At 63.8% G+C, this 14,674-nt stretch overlaps 1 protein-coding gene across 1 annotated transcript in view; it reads right to left on the reverse strand.

The window, feature by feature from the left end:
* NAV1 (neuron navigator 1) overlaps positions 1-14,674 on the reverse strand; it is a gene marked incomplete at both ends in the record, with an annotated part of 58,569 nt that overhangs the window by 18,494 nt on the left and 25,401 nt on the right. The window contains 2 exons of the mRNA XM_080358100.1: positions 5,962-6,327; positions 10,377-10,479. Of these exons, the coding sequence (XP_080214226.1) occupies positions 5,962-6,327; positions 10,377-10,479 (469 nt within the window). The remainder of the gene's footprint in view (positions 1-5,961; positions 6,328-10,376; positions 10,480-14,674) is intronic.

Raw genomic sequence — 14,674 nt, forward strand, 5'->3', positions numbered from 1 at the left:
CTCCCCACAAGTCCTGCAACGCCGGGATCTCCTTCCCAAAACATGCCCCATGCGGCCGCTGCCGCAGCAGCGCAGCCCCAGGGCCTGGGGGTCAGCACTGGGCACCTCGACCCAAACACCGAAATAAGAAGCCAGCTGGAACACAGTGCTGCGATGGCGGGGGTGCCCAGCGGGGTTCTGGGGTCCCTTCTGGGCCCGTTCCCCATCCCCAGCTGGAAGGAGGGACCCCGCTGAGCCCGGCACACGGCGCAGCACAGCAAATGTTTATCCAACACCACTTCCCGGCCCTCCCAGCTGGTCAGGCTGGGGCCCCCACACACACGCCAGGCCACGTGCGGGGCCACGGCCGTGCCCCGCAGGATGTCCCCATCGAGGAATGACTTCATGGGCTCGCCGGGACGGCGGCAGCGGGGTCAGCGCGGACCGGCCAACACCACGCGAGGGGCGTTCGAGGGAAGGGAGCGGAAAGCCGGGCCAATCCCACACGGAGCAAGGGAGGGCGGCCGCTCCCGCAGCTCTAGGGGAGCTGAGCCAAACATCTGCTCCAGCCTCCGGACTGTGCCGAGCCCAAGGAGCAGTGAGGAAGCTGGAGCCAGGCCAGCCGGAGCGCGGCGGGTGCCAGCTCGAGAGCATCCCTCCCTGGGGATGCTGCTGGCAGCCCCCAGCCCCACCAGTGCAGACCGCGGGCTCTGCAGCGCCCAGCAGCACCATCACGGTGGCACAGGACAGTGCCCAGGGGGTACAGGGAGCTGGACACAAGTGCTGATCCCCAAGCCACGTCGCGATGCCAAAGATGCTGCCACGGCTCCATTTCACAGCCATGAAGCAGCCAGGGCAGTACCCGGCTCACAGAGGCGCAGATGCTGCCATCGCTGCGGTGGGATCCAACATCAGCTCCCGTCCCACCCCCAACAGACAACGAGGCCCAAGAGGACACCCCCAAATCACAGTTGTCCCGGGGTCGCACGAGGACTTCCCTGGAGCACTGAAAGCCCCACAGGATGTGCGCAGCCTCGGGGATCAGCTCCAGAGCAATGCCTGCGCACCCGGGACCCCGTGGCACACACACATCACCAGCGCTCCCGCAGCACCGCAGCGGGAAGGTGCTGACTCAGCAGTCAGGCCCCCTCACTCCCTCCCCGCTCTCCTGGCTCTGTGCTGGGGGATGGCAGGATTGGGCCCAGCAGCACCCGTGCTTTGCCACACGGGCAGGATGAGACCAGCCTGGGCGTCCCCACGGGATTTTACCACTGCAGGGTATTTAAGCAGCTCTGAGGATGGAGCCAGCTTGTCCCAGTTTGTCCCTGGGGATCTCACTTGGGGAGCTGCCCATCCCACAGGCACCATCCCAGAGCTGAGGTTTCATGTCCCCATACGTCACCTTGCGTACCTGAGCCAGGGCGACGTGCTCCCCCTCCCCTGCACCCACAAACCCCACCCAGAGCAGCTCTGCCCTGCCCCGACCCGCTTGCAGCCGTGAGGTTTCCATGAGGGAGAGTGCGGCAGAGCCCTCGGCAATGGGTCTGCCCCACAGCATGATGAACACCAAGGGGAGGTGCTCAGACCCTGCAGAGCCCCCATCAATGGGCATGGTGACAGACCCCTCCAGGGACAGCCAGACCCCTACGCCCTGCGGCAGCATCACCGCGTGTGGGGAAGCAGCTAGGGAACGGCGCAGCTGACGAGAGGTTGACAAAAGGAGGGTGGCGGAAAGGACAACATCACGCAGAGCACCCCAAACCCAAGAGATGTGGCAGAGCGGTGCAAAGCAGTGACAACCCAGTACTCTTGTCATGCTCTCAGCCCAGGATCCCGCCTGGAGTTGTGGGAGGGGGAAACTCCCTGTCCCACCAGCTCCCCACCTCAGTGAAGCCCCACAGCACCCCGCTCGCTCCCCATCGCGTCCCCGAGGGCCCCCGGGCACACCGAGGGGTGACACACGCTCACCCGCTCCTGCGCCGGCACCCGGAACCCGCCGGAGCTGCTTACATCAGGTCCCGGAGCACACGCAGCGCGGGGGGAGACGCACCGACACGCAGCCGCACGGCGCTGCGGCGGAACAGCAGCTGCACGTGGAGGAGGTGGCACCGCTCGGACATGCAGGATGTGGCTGGGACGAAACCAGGCAAAACCTGGCTTGAACATCCCCGCTCGAGCGCTCTCCGCCACCTCCTGATTCACGTGCAGGTCTGCACACGAAGGCGCCCGCGCGGCTGCACCGCGGCCCCAGCTCCGTGCGGTGGCTGTGCCGCTGCAGAGGTCCCTTGGCGGTGGGGGCTGCGTGCTGGTGGACATCTCGGTGGGGTGGCTTCAGCAGGGTGACCTCCAGGGCCATCCCCAGCCCAGCTTGGGGGGAAAGCATCACCCACCGCAGCCCCCCAGGGAGTGATACCAGGGAGCAGCGGGCGGCACGCTGAGTGCTGGCAGATGGAAACCCAGGTTGACAGCGGCCAAGGAAGGGAGTGAAGACCTTTCAGTGCCAGGGGTTGGTGCCATCCCTGCCTGTGCCCTACCCAGGCCCCAAGGACAGGCAGGATGGGGCAGGAGAGCAGCACCATCCCGGTGAACGCTGCCGTGTTAAGCAGAGTTCACTGCCTGTGCCAGGCCCTTCAGGCACCACGGTGCCGGAAACGGCGTGGGTGCATCCTGGCAGGGCTGCTCCCAGCTCGGCTGTGCCACCAGCCAAGGGCTGCCCTGCTGCGGGGCACGAGGAGGATACGGTGACACTGGGAACAAAAGAAGGGCTTTGCTGCCAAACAGGGAGGGCAAAGCCAGAGCTTTCCACCCCCCAAAACCAGCAGCAGGTTGGTGGTGGGGCCAGGAGTGCAGACCCAATGGACACAGGCAGGCGGGCACGGGCAGGCAGGGAGCCAGGATGCTGGCATGTCCAGCTGATACAGAAATGCTTCTGGGGACAGGGGTGGCCCAGCTGGCCCCTGCTCTCAGCGCCAGACCTGATTATCCCCTCGCTCTGAGCTGGGCCCCGGGACCCCAAGTGCCTCCTGCACTGGGCTCACCCCAACAACCACCCCCCGGATTCACCCCAGCGCCCCATGGACAGTCCCACACCCCAGCCCTGCCTCACCTACCTCAGCCCTTTCTCCTGCCAGGCTGCTTCTCCGAGTCGCAGGTCCCATCCCACAGCCCCGCACGGCTCTGAGGGGACGTGTCACTGTGTCCCCGCGCTGGCTCTGACCTACTGCCCTATAAGCCTGGGTGTGCGCCGGCGCGGTGCGGGGAGGCGCTGGCCCACGGCGCGGGCTCGGGGGCTGATGGCCACATCTGCAGCGCTCGGCTCCTGCCCGGTGCATTAGCGGCACGGGGAGACGGGGCCTGCGGCGGTGTTTGCTTTCTAGGTCAGAGCCAGCCGAGGAGGCTGATGAGGGGCTGTGCTGATGAGGGGCTGTGCTGGTGAGGGGCCATGCTGGATGGGGGCTGTGCTGGGTGAGTGCTCAGCGATGCAGCCCCTCACCTGGGCCAGCTCTGGGGAGGAGGGGATGCTCCTGCTCCCCTGTCCGGCTCTGCATCCAGTGCCCAGCCTTCCAAACGGGGCACCCTTGTGTCCCCCACCACCCAGCAGGGACATCCCCTGGGGACAGAGGCTCTGTCAACAATGGGGGACACCCCAAGTCCATGGGGCCACAGGGGATGGAGTTGTGACTAGGTGACGATGCTGCCCCCCAGACATGTCCCCATGATGACAGGGCCCTGTGCTGTCCCGGCTGCCATCCTGCACCCACCCCCGGTGAGCAGTGCCCCACACAGGGCACCCAGCGGCGGGACACCGGGGGTTTCCTTGGGGTACATCCGGGGCATCACACTGGGAATGCTGCATAGGAACTGGGACCGTGACACCCGGCTGTGGTGCTGGTGGTGCCGGCCCCACTCGCCATGGCACTGAGAGCCTCACTGGCAATGGGGGACTGCGGTGCGGCCAGGGCCTCATGGGAGTGCTCTGTCCCCAAACATCAGCCCTTCCCAGGAGGAGCAGCAATGCCTGTCCAGGGCAGTGCACAGGGCTGAGCCCCGGGAGGGTCCCACTGGGACTGCTCCTGCCCGTGCCCTGCCCCTCCATCGCTGCCCCTCCATCGCTGCCCCTGCCTGCACCCTGCCCCTCCATCGCTGCCCCTGCCTGCATCCTGCCTGCGCCCTGCCCCTCCATCACTGCCCCTCTATCGCTGCCCCTGCCTGCGCCCTGCCCCTCCATCACTGCCCCTCCATCACTACCCCTGCCTGCATCCTGCCTACACCCTGCCCCTCCATCGCTGCCCCTGCCCGCACCCTGCCCCTCCATCACTGCCCCTCCATCGCTGCCCCTGCCTGCATCCTGCCCCTCCATCGCTGCCCCCGCCTGCATCCTGCCCCTCCATCGCTGCCCCTCCATCACTGCCCATCCATCACTGCCCCTGCCTGCACCCTGCCTGCTCCATCACCGCTCCTGCCTGCACCCTGCCTGCTCCATCGCTGCTCCTGCCTGCACCCTGCCTGCTCCATCATGGCCCCTGCCTGCACCCTGCCTGCTCCATCGCTGCCCCTGCCTGCACCCTGCCTGCTCGGTCGCTGATGGAGACGAAGTGATGCTCAGGTCACCCCCTCCCAGCAGCGCCTCTGCAGCCAAGGGCACCCCAAGGTTATCTGCCCGCATGAGTGGCTCTGAGATGAGCCAGGAGGACGACGGGGAGCAGTGGAGCCCTTCACCCCCCAGCCAGACCTGCTGTGGCCCCAGCCACCCAGGGCAGCCCACAGCCACCCCATAGCCCATCACACCCCAGGGTCCGGTGGCCACTGACGGAAGGTGGTGATGTGCCACCTCTGGCTGCCAAGTGATGGGTCACTGTCCCCAGGAGGGGACCACACTGTGCCAGCAGAAGGCACCGTTGTTCGCAAGCAGAGGCAGCCCCCAAGCCCACCCCATATGCCTGTGAGGAGGATGGGTCTGATGCTTGTGGTGCCACAGGCATTTTTGCCCCCAAGCTGGAGGATCACAGGGGCAGAGACCAGCACGGGCACCCCTCAGTGTCCCCCTTGTAACCATCACACGCCTCAGAGCCACATCTGAGAGCACTGGCCCCCAGGGCGGGTGTGAAGCCGTGGGCTGTGCTCTGTCCCACAAGAGCTGATGTGACTATGGCCACCCCAGAAGGGCCAGAGCAGCACTGTCAGGAGGCCAAATACCCCCTCCTGCTCTGGGACAACTCAAATGCTGGAGTGATTTATTTTCTCCTGTGCTGAAACAGGAAATCTCCAACATGCTGGAACCCCAGACCCCTGCCAGAGCCAGGGGCATCTCAACAGTGCGGCAGGAGCAGGATGCATCTGGGAAGAAAATGCGAGCCTGGGGTGAGCTGGGTTGTGCCGATGCAGCAGATGTACCTGGTCCTGCAGGTGGAGGGACAGAGGCCGACGGGACTCCCAAAAGGAGGGGACCCCGCTCAGCAGTGCACTCTGCTCCACCCATCAGCAATGACGCCTCAGCGTGCCCTGGGGTGCTGAGACCTGACCCATCCTGTCCCACCACAGACCACCAGTGCTCCCAGCTGGACACAGGACATCCCCACAGTGCCAGGGTTAGAGAGAGAAGCTCATACTCACTGGTATGACCTGGGAGAGCGCTCCTGACTTCAGCAGGGCTCTGGCTCGGGGCCTCTGCACCCACATGCCAGGTGCCCTTCTCAGCCTCTTGCTCTGGGAACACCCAGGTCAAGCAGGACACTCGTGCACGCCACGAGAGCAACACCCCAGCTCGAGGGCTCACTGGCCCCCAGCAACCCCAGCTGGCCCAGCATCACCAGCACTGCAATGGCCACACTGCCTGGCCAGGGGGAAAGCATCTTTTGGGACGTGGGGACATGGACATGATCCACACAACCAGACTGCGTGCTCCTCCATCCATCCCTGCCGTGCCTGGTGCCCCTCCACCAGCACTGAAAACCCCAGGAAAGCCATGGCGCGGGCTCTTACCCTGTGGTGATGTCGTCATCCTCTGTCAGCGTCTTCCCCATCAGGTCGCTGTCACTCATGTAGCCCGACTTCAGCTCCACGTCATCGGTGTCCAGTGATTCAACCAGCTCCAGGCGGGAGATGTGGCTCAGCTTGCTGGGGCTGCGCATGGGCATGGTGTGCGAGTAGTGCGCCCGCTCCCCGTGCATGTACCAGCTGGGGGTGCCCTCGGAGCGGCAGGTCCCCCCGACCGACGGCGCGTCCCCCGCCTGCAGGCGTGGGCTCGACTGCCCGTAGCGCCAGGACAGCGGGGAGGAGCGGTTGGACAGGCTGGAGACGCTGCGGGGGTTGGCTTCGTCGCTGTCGTAGCAGGTCATCTCCAGGGAGCTGCGAGGACAGGGTGCAGCGGTTAGAGCAGGGCAGGGTGGGCAGTGGAGGTCTGTGTGGTGCATCACCCCCCCAAAACTGAGGCTGCAAGTGCTCACAAAAGAAAACTGCCCATGTTGAAGAAGTCAGGCAAGGCCAGAGGCTCCGAGTGTGGGCTCAGGGATGCTGCCTGTCCTGGAGCCCCTCCACCTCTGCGGGCAGGGGACAGTCCCCTCCTGCCCTGCCTGGTGCCAGGCACAATGTCCCACACTCCAGGGACACCCACACCACCCGCAGCCCCAGTGTCTGGGGGTGCCCATTTCTCCCAGGGACTGTGGAGTGGGATGTGGGGTGTGATGGGGAGGTCCGTGCCCCAGACACCCCACAGAGGCGATGCACCTGGCTGCAAACTTGCTGTCCTCTGTGAGGAGAGACTGGGAGAGCTGGGGCTGCAGAGCCGGAGAAGAGAAGCTGAGAGGGATCTGATCAATGGGATCAATATCTCAGGGTGGGTGTCAGAGGATGGACCAGACTCTGTTCAGTGGTGCCCAACGCCAGGGTGAGGGGCAACGGGCACAGACTGAAACACAGGAGGCTCCATGTGAACATGAGCAGAAACTTGTTTGCTGGGAGGTGCCAGAGCCTGGCCCAGGCTGCCCAGAGCGGGTGTGGAGTCTCCTGCTCTGAGCCATTCAAACCCCCTGGACCCCCCTGTGTGATCTGCTCTGTGACCCTGCGTGAGCAGGGCTGGGCTGGGGATCTGCAGAGCTGCTGCAACCCCACCAGCCTGGGATCCTGTGAGGGTCCCGCACACCGCTGGAGACCGGCCATGGCCCCGACCCAAGTCGTGTAGAACCCCACAAACTGAGAGCCATCAGACCAGATGTGCTCCCACATGCCTGGGCTGCTCTTCCTTGGCCATTTCCAAACCAGTGTTTCAACTTCTGCACCCCAGCATCACCCCAGACACAGTTCAGCATGAACTGGGGTGGCTCACTGACCCGGGGACGCGGCAGTGGGCCGTGCAGTAAAGTGGAGGCTGTGAGCGAAAGGATGCTGAGGGGCAAAACAGGACCGGGTCCCTGCACCAGCACCCCACACCGCAGCCCTGCAGAGTGAACCTTCACGTCTGGGCAGGAGGGGACGTCTCCAGACAGCACTGCCCGGCGTGCGGCTCTCCCAGCCCAGACACATCAGGAACGGAGAGTTCGGTTACTCCCCGCACCCCTCGGGGTGTATTTTGGGCAAACTGTATGTCAGGGAGTGATGCTGAGACTAAATTTAGATACCAAAAATGATTACTTCTTGGAGCAGCTACTTGGGAACCCACAGCCCTCCACTTGGCTCCGAACGTTACTATCAGCGAGCTGTCCCTAGCTTGGATTCAGCGTTCCTGCAGAAGCACCAAACGCCAAACCCCAGCTGCAGTATTGAATTTAAAACAGGGAACTACATAAAAAACTAGGAAGTTTGCTAAAGCGGAACCAAAAGGGGCAGCTAAAAGGGTTTTGTTTTTGTCGGCAGCACAAAGGCTATTTAAGGATGTTCTGCCGGCAGCTCGGAGCAGATGCAAACCACGTCTCAGGCGGGACACGAGCAAGCCCCCGAGGAAGCGCCTGCAGCAAAGCCTGCCAGAAGCATGGTGATGTCCTTCAGGAACAAACCTGTGTCCTAGTGAGAACAGCAAAGGCTGAGCCCCCAGCTGCTGGGTGGAAGAAGAGAGCCAGGAGAACAAGAGAAATGTGAGGAATAGCTTGTGGAAGAATAAAGAGAGAGCCCGAAGCGGCTACGGGGACGTTGGCGATGCAGGGCACATCCAAAGGACTGTGGATGACATCCGTACCGGACACGCTTGTAGGAAGTGTTCCAAAGAGCAAAATTAGTGGGTACGTGTGTAATTATGACATACCAGGGAAGGGCTGACACAGCTTTGGGAAAGGAAAATGCAGCTCACAGCCTGGCGGAGCTCCGGGAGGGATGCGGGGAGCGTGCTGCGAGCACTCTCACCAAAGGCACATTAAGCTTCCTGCTGCCACGGGGTGAGAGGGAAAATCCTCACGTATTTAAGAACCACTGACAGGACAGAACACAGGGCTAGGCATCCCTGGGCTATCAATAGTCATTTTTCTCTGTGGCAGGGACCTGGCCAAGGCCTCCACCATGCGATGTACTCATAACACATCATGAGGAGGAAGTGATGGCGAAGAGTCAAAACCCACAAGCAACATCGATTTAATCACCCTTAACATCCTCGTCCTACTTCCCTAAGACCGGGGCTGACGGAGGATTTGCAATGGAGCTGAGTGCTGGGGCAGCAGGTGAAGTTTGACACAGATGAATGCCAAGCGAAAGCAAAGCGAACGCGAACAATCCCAAAGCAGCCCTGATTTGCTGTGAGCAGTGCCAGGCTGCAAACCAGCTCCTCTGCCCAGCAAACGGACGGCAGAGCCGTGACGGATAATCCCAGCAAATGGCCAGCTCAGGGAATACCGCTGCGGCCCCATTCAAAGCCCCAGTGCTTCGCTGCCACTGCCTTGGAAAAGGTCCGGAGAGTGCAGCAGGGACGAGCAAGGTCTAGATGAGCTTCTCGGTTAAGAATCGCTCAATGAGCGGGCTGCTCCACCCCGGACAAAGCCAATCGAGGGCCGACACTGGGAAGGTCCATCGTGATGAGCAGCCGGTGAAGCAGGGTGGGTGAAGCTGCTGTTTTTCGCCCGTTCCAACACAAACCCGAGGATCGAGGGAGACCGCGAGGTGGCAACAAACACCAGGAGAAGGATGTTGGCCGCCTCCTCAGCCTCCCGGCCTGGCTGACACCAGCACAGCCTCTCTGCAACGCCCAGGCTTCCAAAAACGGCTGCGGCAGCGCGGTGGGGGCTGCAGGGTGCCTGGGGAGGGGCCCCCTCCCCACCCGCTGGCCCCGCAGGGTCCGACCCTCACCCCGAGGGGCAGCCAGGCGGGAGCTGGAGCGGCCGCACGGCCCCCGGCAGCGTCCGGAGCGGAGCAGTGACCCCGCGGTGGTCTCAATGAGAGACCCAGGGGGGACACGGGTGGTCCCAGGTATGTGGCAGAGAGACCCCGGACACCCTGCCCTGGTTTGCCGTGTCCCCAGCCCCGCTGTTCCCGCAGCTGCCGCCCTGGGGTGCTGCCAGCCCTGCTTCCGGCAGGGTGACCCCTCGGCCTGCTGGTCAGCTCCGCTTTCTCCATCATCGACTACAAAGAGTGGAGAAACTGAGTCACGGGGGGGGATGGGGCCTGTGGTGCCAACCCACACAGGGGACACCTTCAGCTCCGGTTGTCCGTGGAGAACTGGGTCCAGTTCTGGGCTCCCCAGTTTAGGAAGGACAAGGAATTACTGGACAGAGAGCAGCAGTGCGCTATGAAGATGATGAGGGGCCCAGAGAACGTTTCTTAGGAAGAGAGACTGAGAGAGCTGGGGCTGTTGAGCTGGAGAAGAGAAGCTGAGAGGGGTCTGATCAATGGGATCGATATCTCAGGGTGGGTGTCAGAGGATGGACCAGACTCTGCTCAGTGGTGCCCAGCGCCAGGGTGAGGGGCAACGGGCACAGACTGAAACACAGGAGGCTCCATGTGAGCATGAGCAGAAACTTGTTTGCTGGGAGGTGCCAGAGCCTGGCCCAGGCTGCCCAGAGCGGGTGTGGAGTCTCCTGCTCTGAGCCATTCAAACCCCCTGGACCCACCTGTGTGATCTGCTCTGTGACCCTGCGTGAGCAGGGCTGGGCTGGGGATCTGCAGAGCTCCTGCAACCCCACCAGCCTGGGGTTCTGTATGGGGACACCCAACCACTGGGAAGAGACCGCAACCCTGGCTGGGGTCTGAGGGCAACTGGCTCCCCCCAGTGCCAGCACCACCCATCCCCACTGCCCCAGAGCACCAGGTTCTCCTGCAGCCCCCCATGGATTTGGGGGCATCTCTCCAAGCCCCCATGCGCAGGGTCCCCAGCCACAGGGCACAGTCAGCTCCCTTCCACCCACACGGCCGCTCTCGCTGCCCCACAAAGGACACAGCTTGTGGGGAAGGGGTGGGGGGTTCCGGTGTCAGGGCCTCACCTGTGAGACACTTGAGAGCCCCTCAGGCTGGACATGGTCTCCTCCAAGTTCTGCCGAAGGTCCAGCACATTCTGCACCGTCCTCTTCCTCTGGGACTCGGGGTCTGCGGAGAGACAAGGTGGTGGCTTTGAAGGGATGAACGGCTGCTGTGCCCCTCTGCCCGCGGCTGTGACCCCCAGCTCTCGCTATGCCGCTGGGAGGGGACAGGGCCGGGCTGGCACCGGGCTGGATCGGCACCATCACAAAACAGCACCCCTCGGGGTGCTGCAGCTGGGTTTGGGGTGTCTGCTCCAGAAAGGATGAGCTGGGGGGGACCACATGGGGCTACAGGACCCACGCAGGTGACAGGAGGCCAGCTACAGTCAGATGACCTCCAAACACTGTGACCATGCTCCACAGGGTCATGTAGGAGCACCTGTCCTGGAAGAATGTCCCCAAACCTGCCCCTGCACCCTGGGGTGCTGCGGCCTGGGGACACGGGTGCTGCGGCAGCACCGCTCGGTGTGCAGCCCGCAGGAATGAGGAGGTGCTGGGGAGCAGCACGAGCCAAGCGCTGCCCCGTGCCCGGCGAGAGGCGGCTGCTGCTGCTGGGGCTGGAGCCGCCGGTGGAACCGAGTCCCCATGGGCACAGCCCAGGGCTGGAGACCCCCGATCTCCAGCTGCCCTGGGTCTTCTCCAGGTGTGCACCCCACAGCACAGGCGTGCACGCACACAGGTGTGCACCCCCAAAAATGCACGTGTGCACACGCATGTACCTGCACCACAGCCACTTGTGCACACATGTGCACACACATGCACATCCACACACACGTGCACACGCACCTGCAAACACATGCACCCCTGCGCACACAAGCATGTGCACAGACACCCCCAGAGACACCCACACACATGAACACACACGCTGAGGTGGGTCCATCCTGGCACAGCCCTGGCAGCGCTGCCGGGCTTGGGGCCGCGGCTCCAGCCCCCCACCCGCCCCGCTCGTGTGCCTCCCCGGCGCTAACAGCCGTGCCACCGCGGCTTTGATCCCCGATTTCAAGCCTTTCAGCCGCAGCTTGCCATTGAACCGCAATGACAGCGGGCGCCGGGGACGCTGGATGCGGCTCCTCCTAACGTAACGTGGCAACCAGCACTTCGGGATTTGCGATGGCACCGTGTGAGCCGCAGCGACGCAGGGAGCGGGGGGACAGCGGCGGCACACGCCCCGCAGGCTCCCTGCAATGGCACGGCCGCACGCCCAGCGCAGGAGCAGGGCTCGTGTCCCATTGTCCCCATCGCACACCAACCGCACCGCCGGACACGCCACGGGCAGCACCCACGGGTGACGCTGCCCTGTCCCGGGGCTCTGCTCACCCACCGGCCCGCGAGCAGCACCTCGAACCAGTGAAGCAGCTCTGATTTACGCATGACCTGGAAGGCGGTGACAAGCGGGAACAGCCCCGATGAGACAGGTTAAATCAAGCAGGTTAAAGCCAGTTGAAGATGAGGGCGAGGGCTGGTGAGCCCACGGGGCACACACCATCATGCAAGGATACCCGGCCCTGCGTGTCGGATCACCCTGGTCCAGCTCCCAGAACAAGGCTTAGCGGGAGGCAAGTCGTAAAGTTGTTATTAAATCTTCGTTGCGGCCAGTGCGTGTTGGAGGGATTAATCAAAGCCACAGACCTCCGACCGGTGCCCCAGAGCTGCAGGATGGGCTGTGCAGGCGGGACGGGCAGGGGACGGAGGGCTGGAGCAGATGGCACCAGGACACAGAGGTTTGGGGGGCCCTTGGCGCCAGGTTGGCACCCACCCTGCGCTGCGGCGGGGGACAAGGGGACCCTGGGCCCCTCTTAGGGGACAGGCAGAGGGGCCGTGTTGGCAGACCAGGGGCACCCCAGCGCTGCCAGATTCTGCCCCTGGGCTGCCTGGAAAGATGGATTTTCAGGCTCGAAATGGCAGAGCAGGAACGCGAAGCCAAACCCGCTGCTGCCACACACACAGGCTGGGGGCAGTGGAAGGTTTTGGAGGGGCGGCACGTCCAAACCTTAGGGAGGAGCAATGAAACACCCACCAGTGTCCCCAGGGGGACTCAGCACCCTCAGCTCCTCCATCCCGGCTGTTTTCGGTGGGTGCTGCCCAGCTACCGCAGCCAGAGTGACACAAGACACCCCGCAGCGCTGTGTCCCCGTGGGCTTGGGACAGAGAGGGGCGGATGGAAGAGACAGCGCTGTGCCCTGGTGCCACCAGCAGCTCCCACCCCCTGCCAGCTCCCTCCTTGCCAGCACCGCTCCCTCCCAAAAACACCCCGGCTGCCTCCCAACCATTCCCTGTGCACAAAGCCAGCAAGGACTCCCAGGGACCCAAGGGAAGAAGCAGCATCCAAGGGCTTGGGGCCCAGCGTTTCAAGGTGATGGCACTGACCCCTGGCCCCATCGGCCACCCACGCCTGGCCCCCAGCTTTTGGGTGACTCCAGGTCACTCTGTCCTCTGGAGTCGCCCCAGGAAAAGCAGCAGCTCTCACCTGGGAAAAGGCCAAACTGAGACTCGAGGAGCTGCTCACCCACCTCTGGCACACACCCCATGGGCTGTGTCGCTGCCAGCACTGAAGTGCCACCACCTGTCCCCACTGTGCTGGGCCAGGACAGTGACACCAGGGCCCCCCGCAGCCCGTTTTCCAGGTGCAGAGGGGCCGGGGATGTCTCGGGACTGGCTGTAGCCGCCACATGCCGGAGCTGAGCCGAAACCGGAGCCGCTGGGAGAGGCTGGAGTGTGGGAACGGCAGGCGTGAGCTGGATTCCTCCCCGCATCGATTTAGCAAGCTTCCCGCAGCCAGATGTTTCCAGCTGCCGGAGCGGGGAGCAGCGGGGACGGCTCGGCCTGTGCCTTGGCGGGGTCAGTTGGACACGCTGCCCCAGTCAGGCTCATTTCCCCGGCAGCAGCGGCTGGGACGTGTCCTGCAGGCTCGGGGACCGGCCGTCCCTCCATCCCAGCTCCAGGCTGCCCCGCAGCCCCGTTTGCAGCTCCCTGTTGCTCTTGCAGGCTCCATCCTGCTGTCATAGAGCAAAGGAGCTGTGGCTCCAGCCTCGTGCATCCCCAGCCTGGCCACGCAACACTGAAACACAGCCCCTGTCCCCAAGCCCTGTGCAGGGAGGTCACCAGGCTCCCCCCTGTGCCAGGCTGGGTCTAAGCCACCCTCACCAGCTCTGTCTGCAGCCCCGCTTGGGCAGCTCTCCTGGTCCCCCTGGCCCTAATGCTGCTCCTTTCTTAACCAAGTGCTCAGCGCTCTCTCCAGCGTCAGCAAACACAATACAGCTCTGCTTCACATATGGGGAAACTGAGGCAGGAAGCCCTAGCGCACCCCAGTGTCTGCCAGCGCTCTCCTGCCCGGCTCCATCGCCTGCCGCGCTCTTAAACACAGGCAGTGCTGCCCACGACATGACGGCGGGCACCGGCACAGAGACCTGGCATCGTGGGTGCCCAGTCCCAACCCAGGTGCTGCCCATCACCCCCTCTCCTGCCCCGCATAGTGGGGAAACAGCAGGTACCATCGTCGAGAGAAGGAGCATCGGCGAGGCGCGATGCAGGGCTGGAGGCAGCCAAGGAGTAGGAAGAGGAGGAGGAGGAAGGAGGGAGCTGCGCTGCGAAGGGCTGGCTCAGGAGAAGGCGCTGCGGGTCTGACTGGGCCAGGCCCAGCAAAGCCCGGCCTGGAGGAGAGTGGGGAGCTCCAGGCTGAGCCCACGTCCAGCCCTTCCCGGCACCCCCAGGAGCGAGCGGGGGCAGCTCGTCTGCCTGCAGGACGGGGCGCAGCCGACGTGGCCAAGTACGTCAAGGAATGAGGAAATCATCGACTCCAAACGGCTCGTGACAGCTCGTTTCAAAGGAGCATGTGGCCAACAGCTCCCGCCGGGACCAGGCGGAGCCGCGTCCACGGACACGTGTGCCCCATGTGCCTTGGCACAGAATCCTGCATGTTTTTTTGTGTGTGTGTGTGTCACCCCAGCGCTTGTTTGCATCATACGCGCGTTCATGTGCGGGCCATGTGGTGGCAAAACCCCTCCGTCTGCAGAAAGGTGCGTGTATGTGCACACACGTGCCCACGTGTACATATGCCGGCACGAGGACGGCAGCAGCCAACACCGGCACGAGCGCACCAGACTCGCGTGGATGCACCGTCTGTGCTCGTGTTCACACGCACGGCGTGAACGTGGCGCTCGCACGCGTGTTCTCTTGCCCCCCGTGACCCAACCTGTCTCCTTTCAGAAGATCAGATTCGGAAAGGACTCCTGGTGACCCAGTAAAGATTTGAACGGCAAATG

The sequence above is a fragment of the Nesoenas mayeri genome (assembly GCF_963082525.1).
Source record: "Nesoenas mayeri genome assembly, chromosome: 23".
Taxonomy (NCBI): domain Eukaryota; kingdom Metazoa; phylum Chordata; class Aves; order Columbiformes; family Columbidae; genus Nesoenas; species Nesoenas mayeri.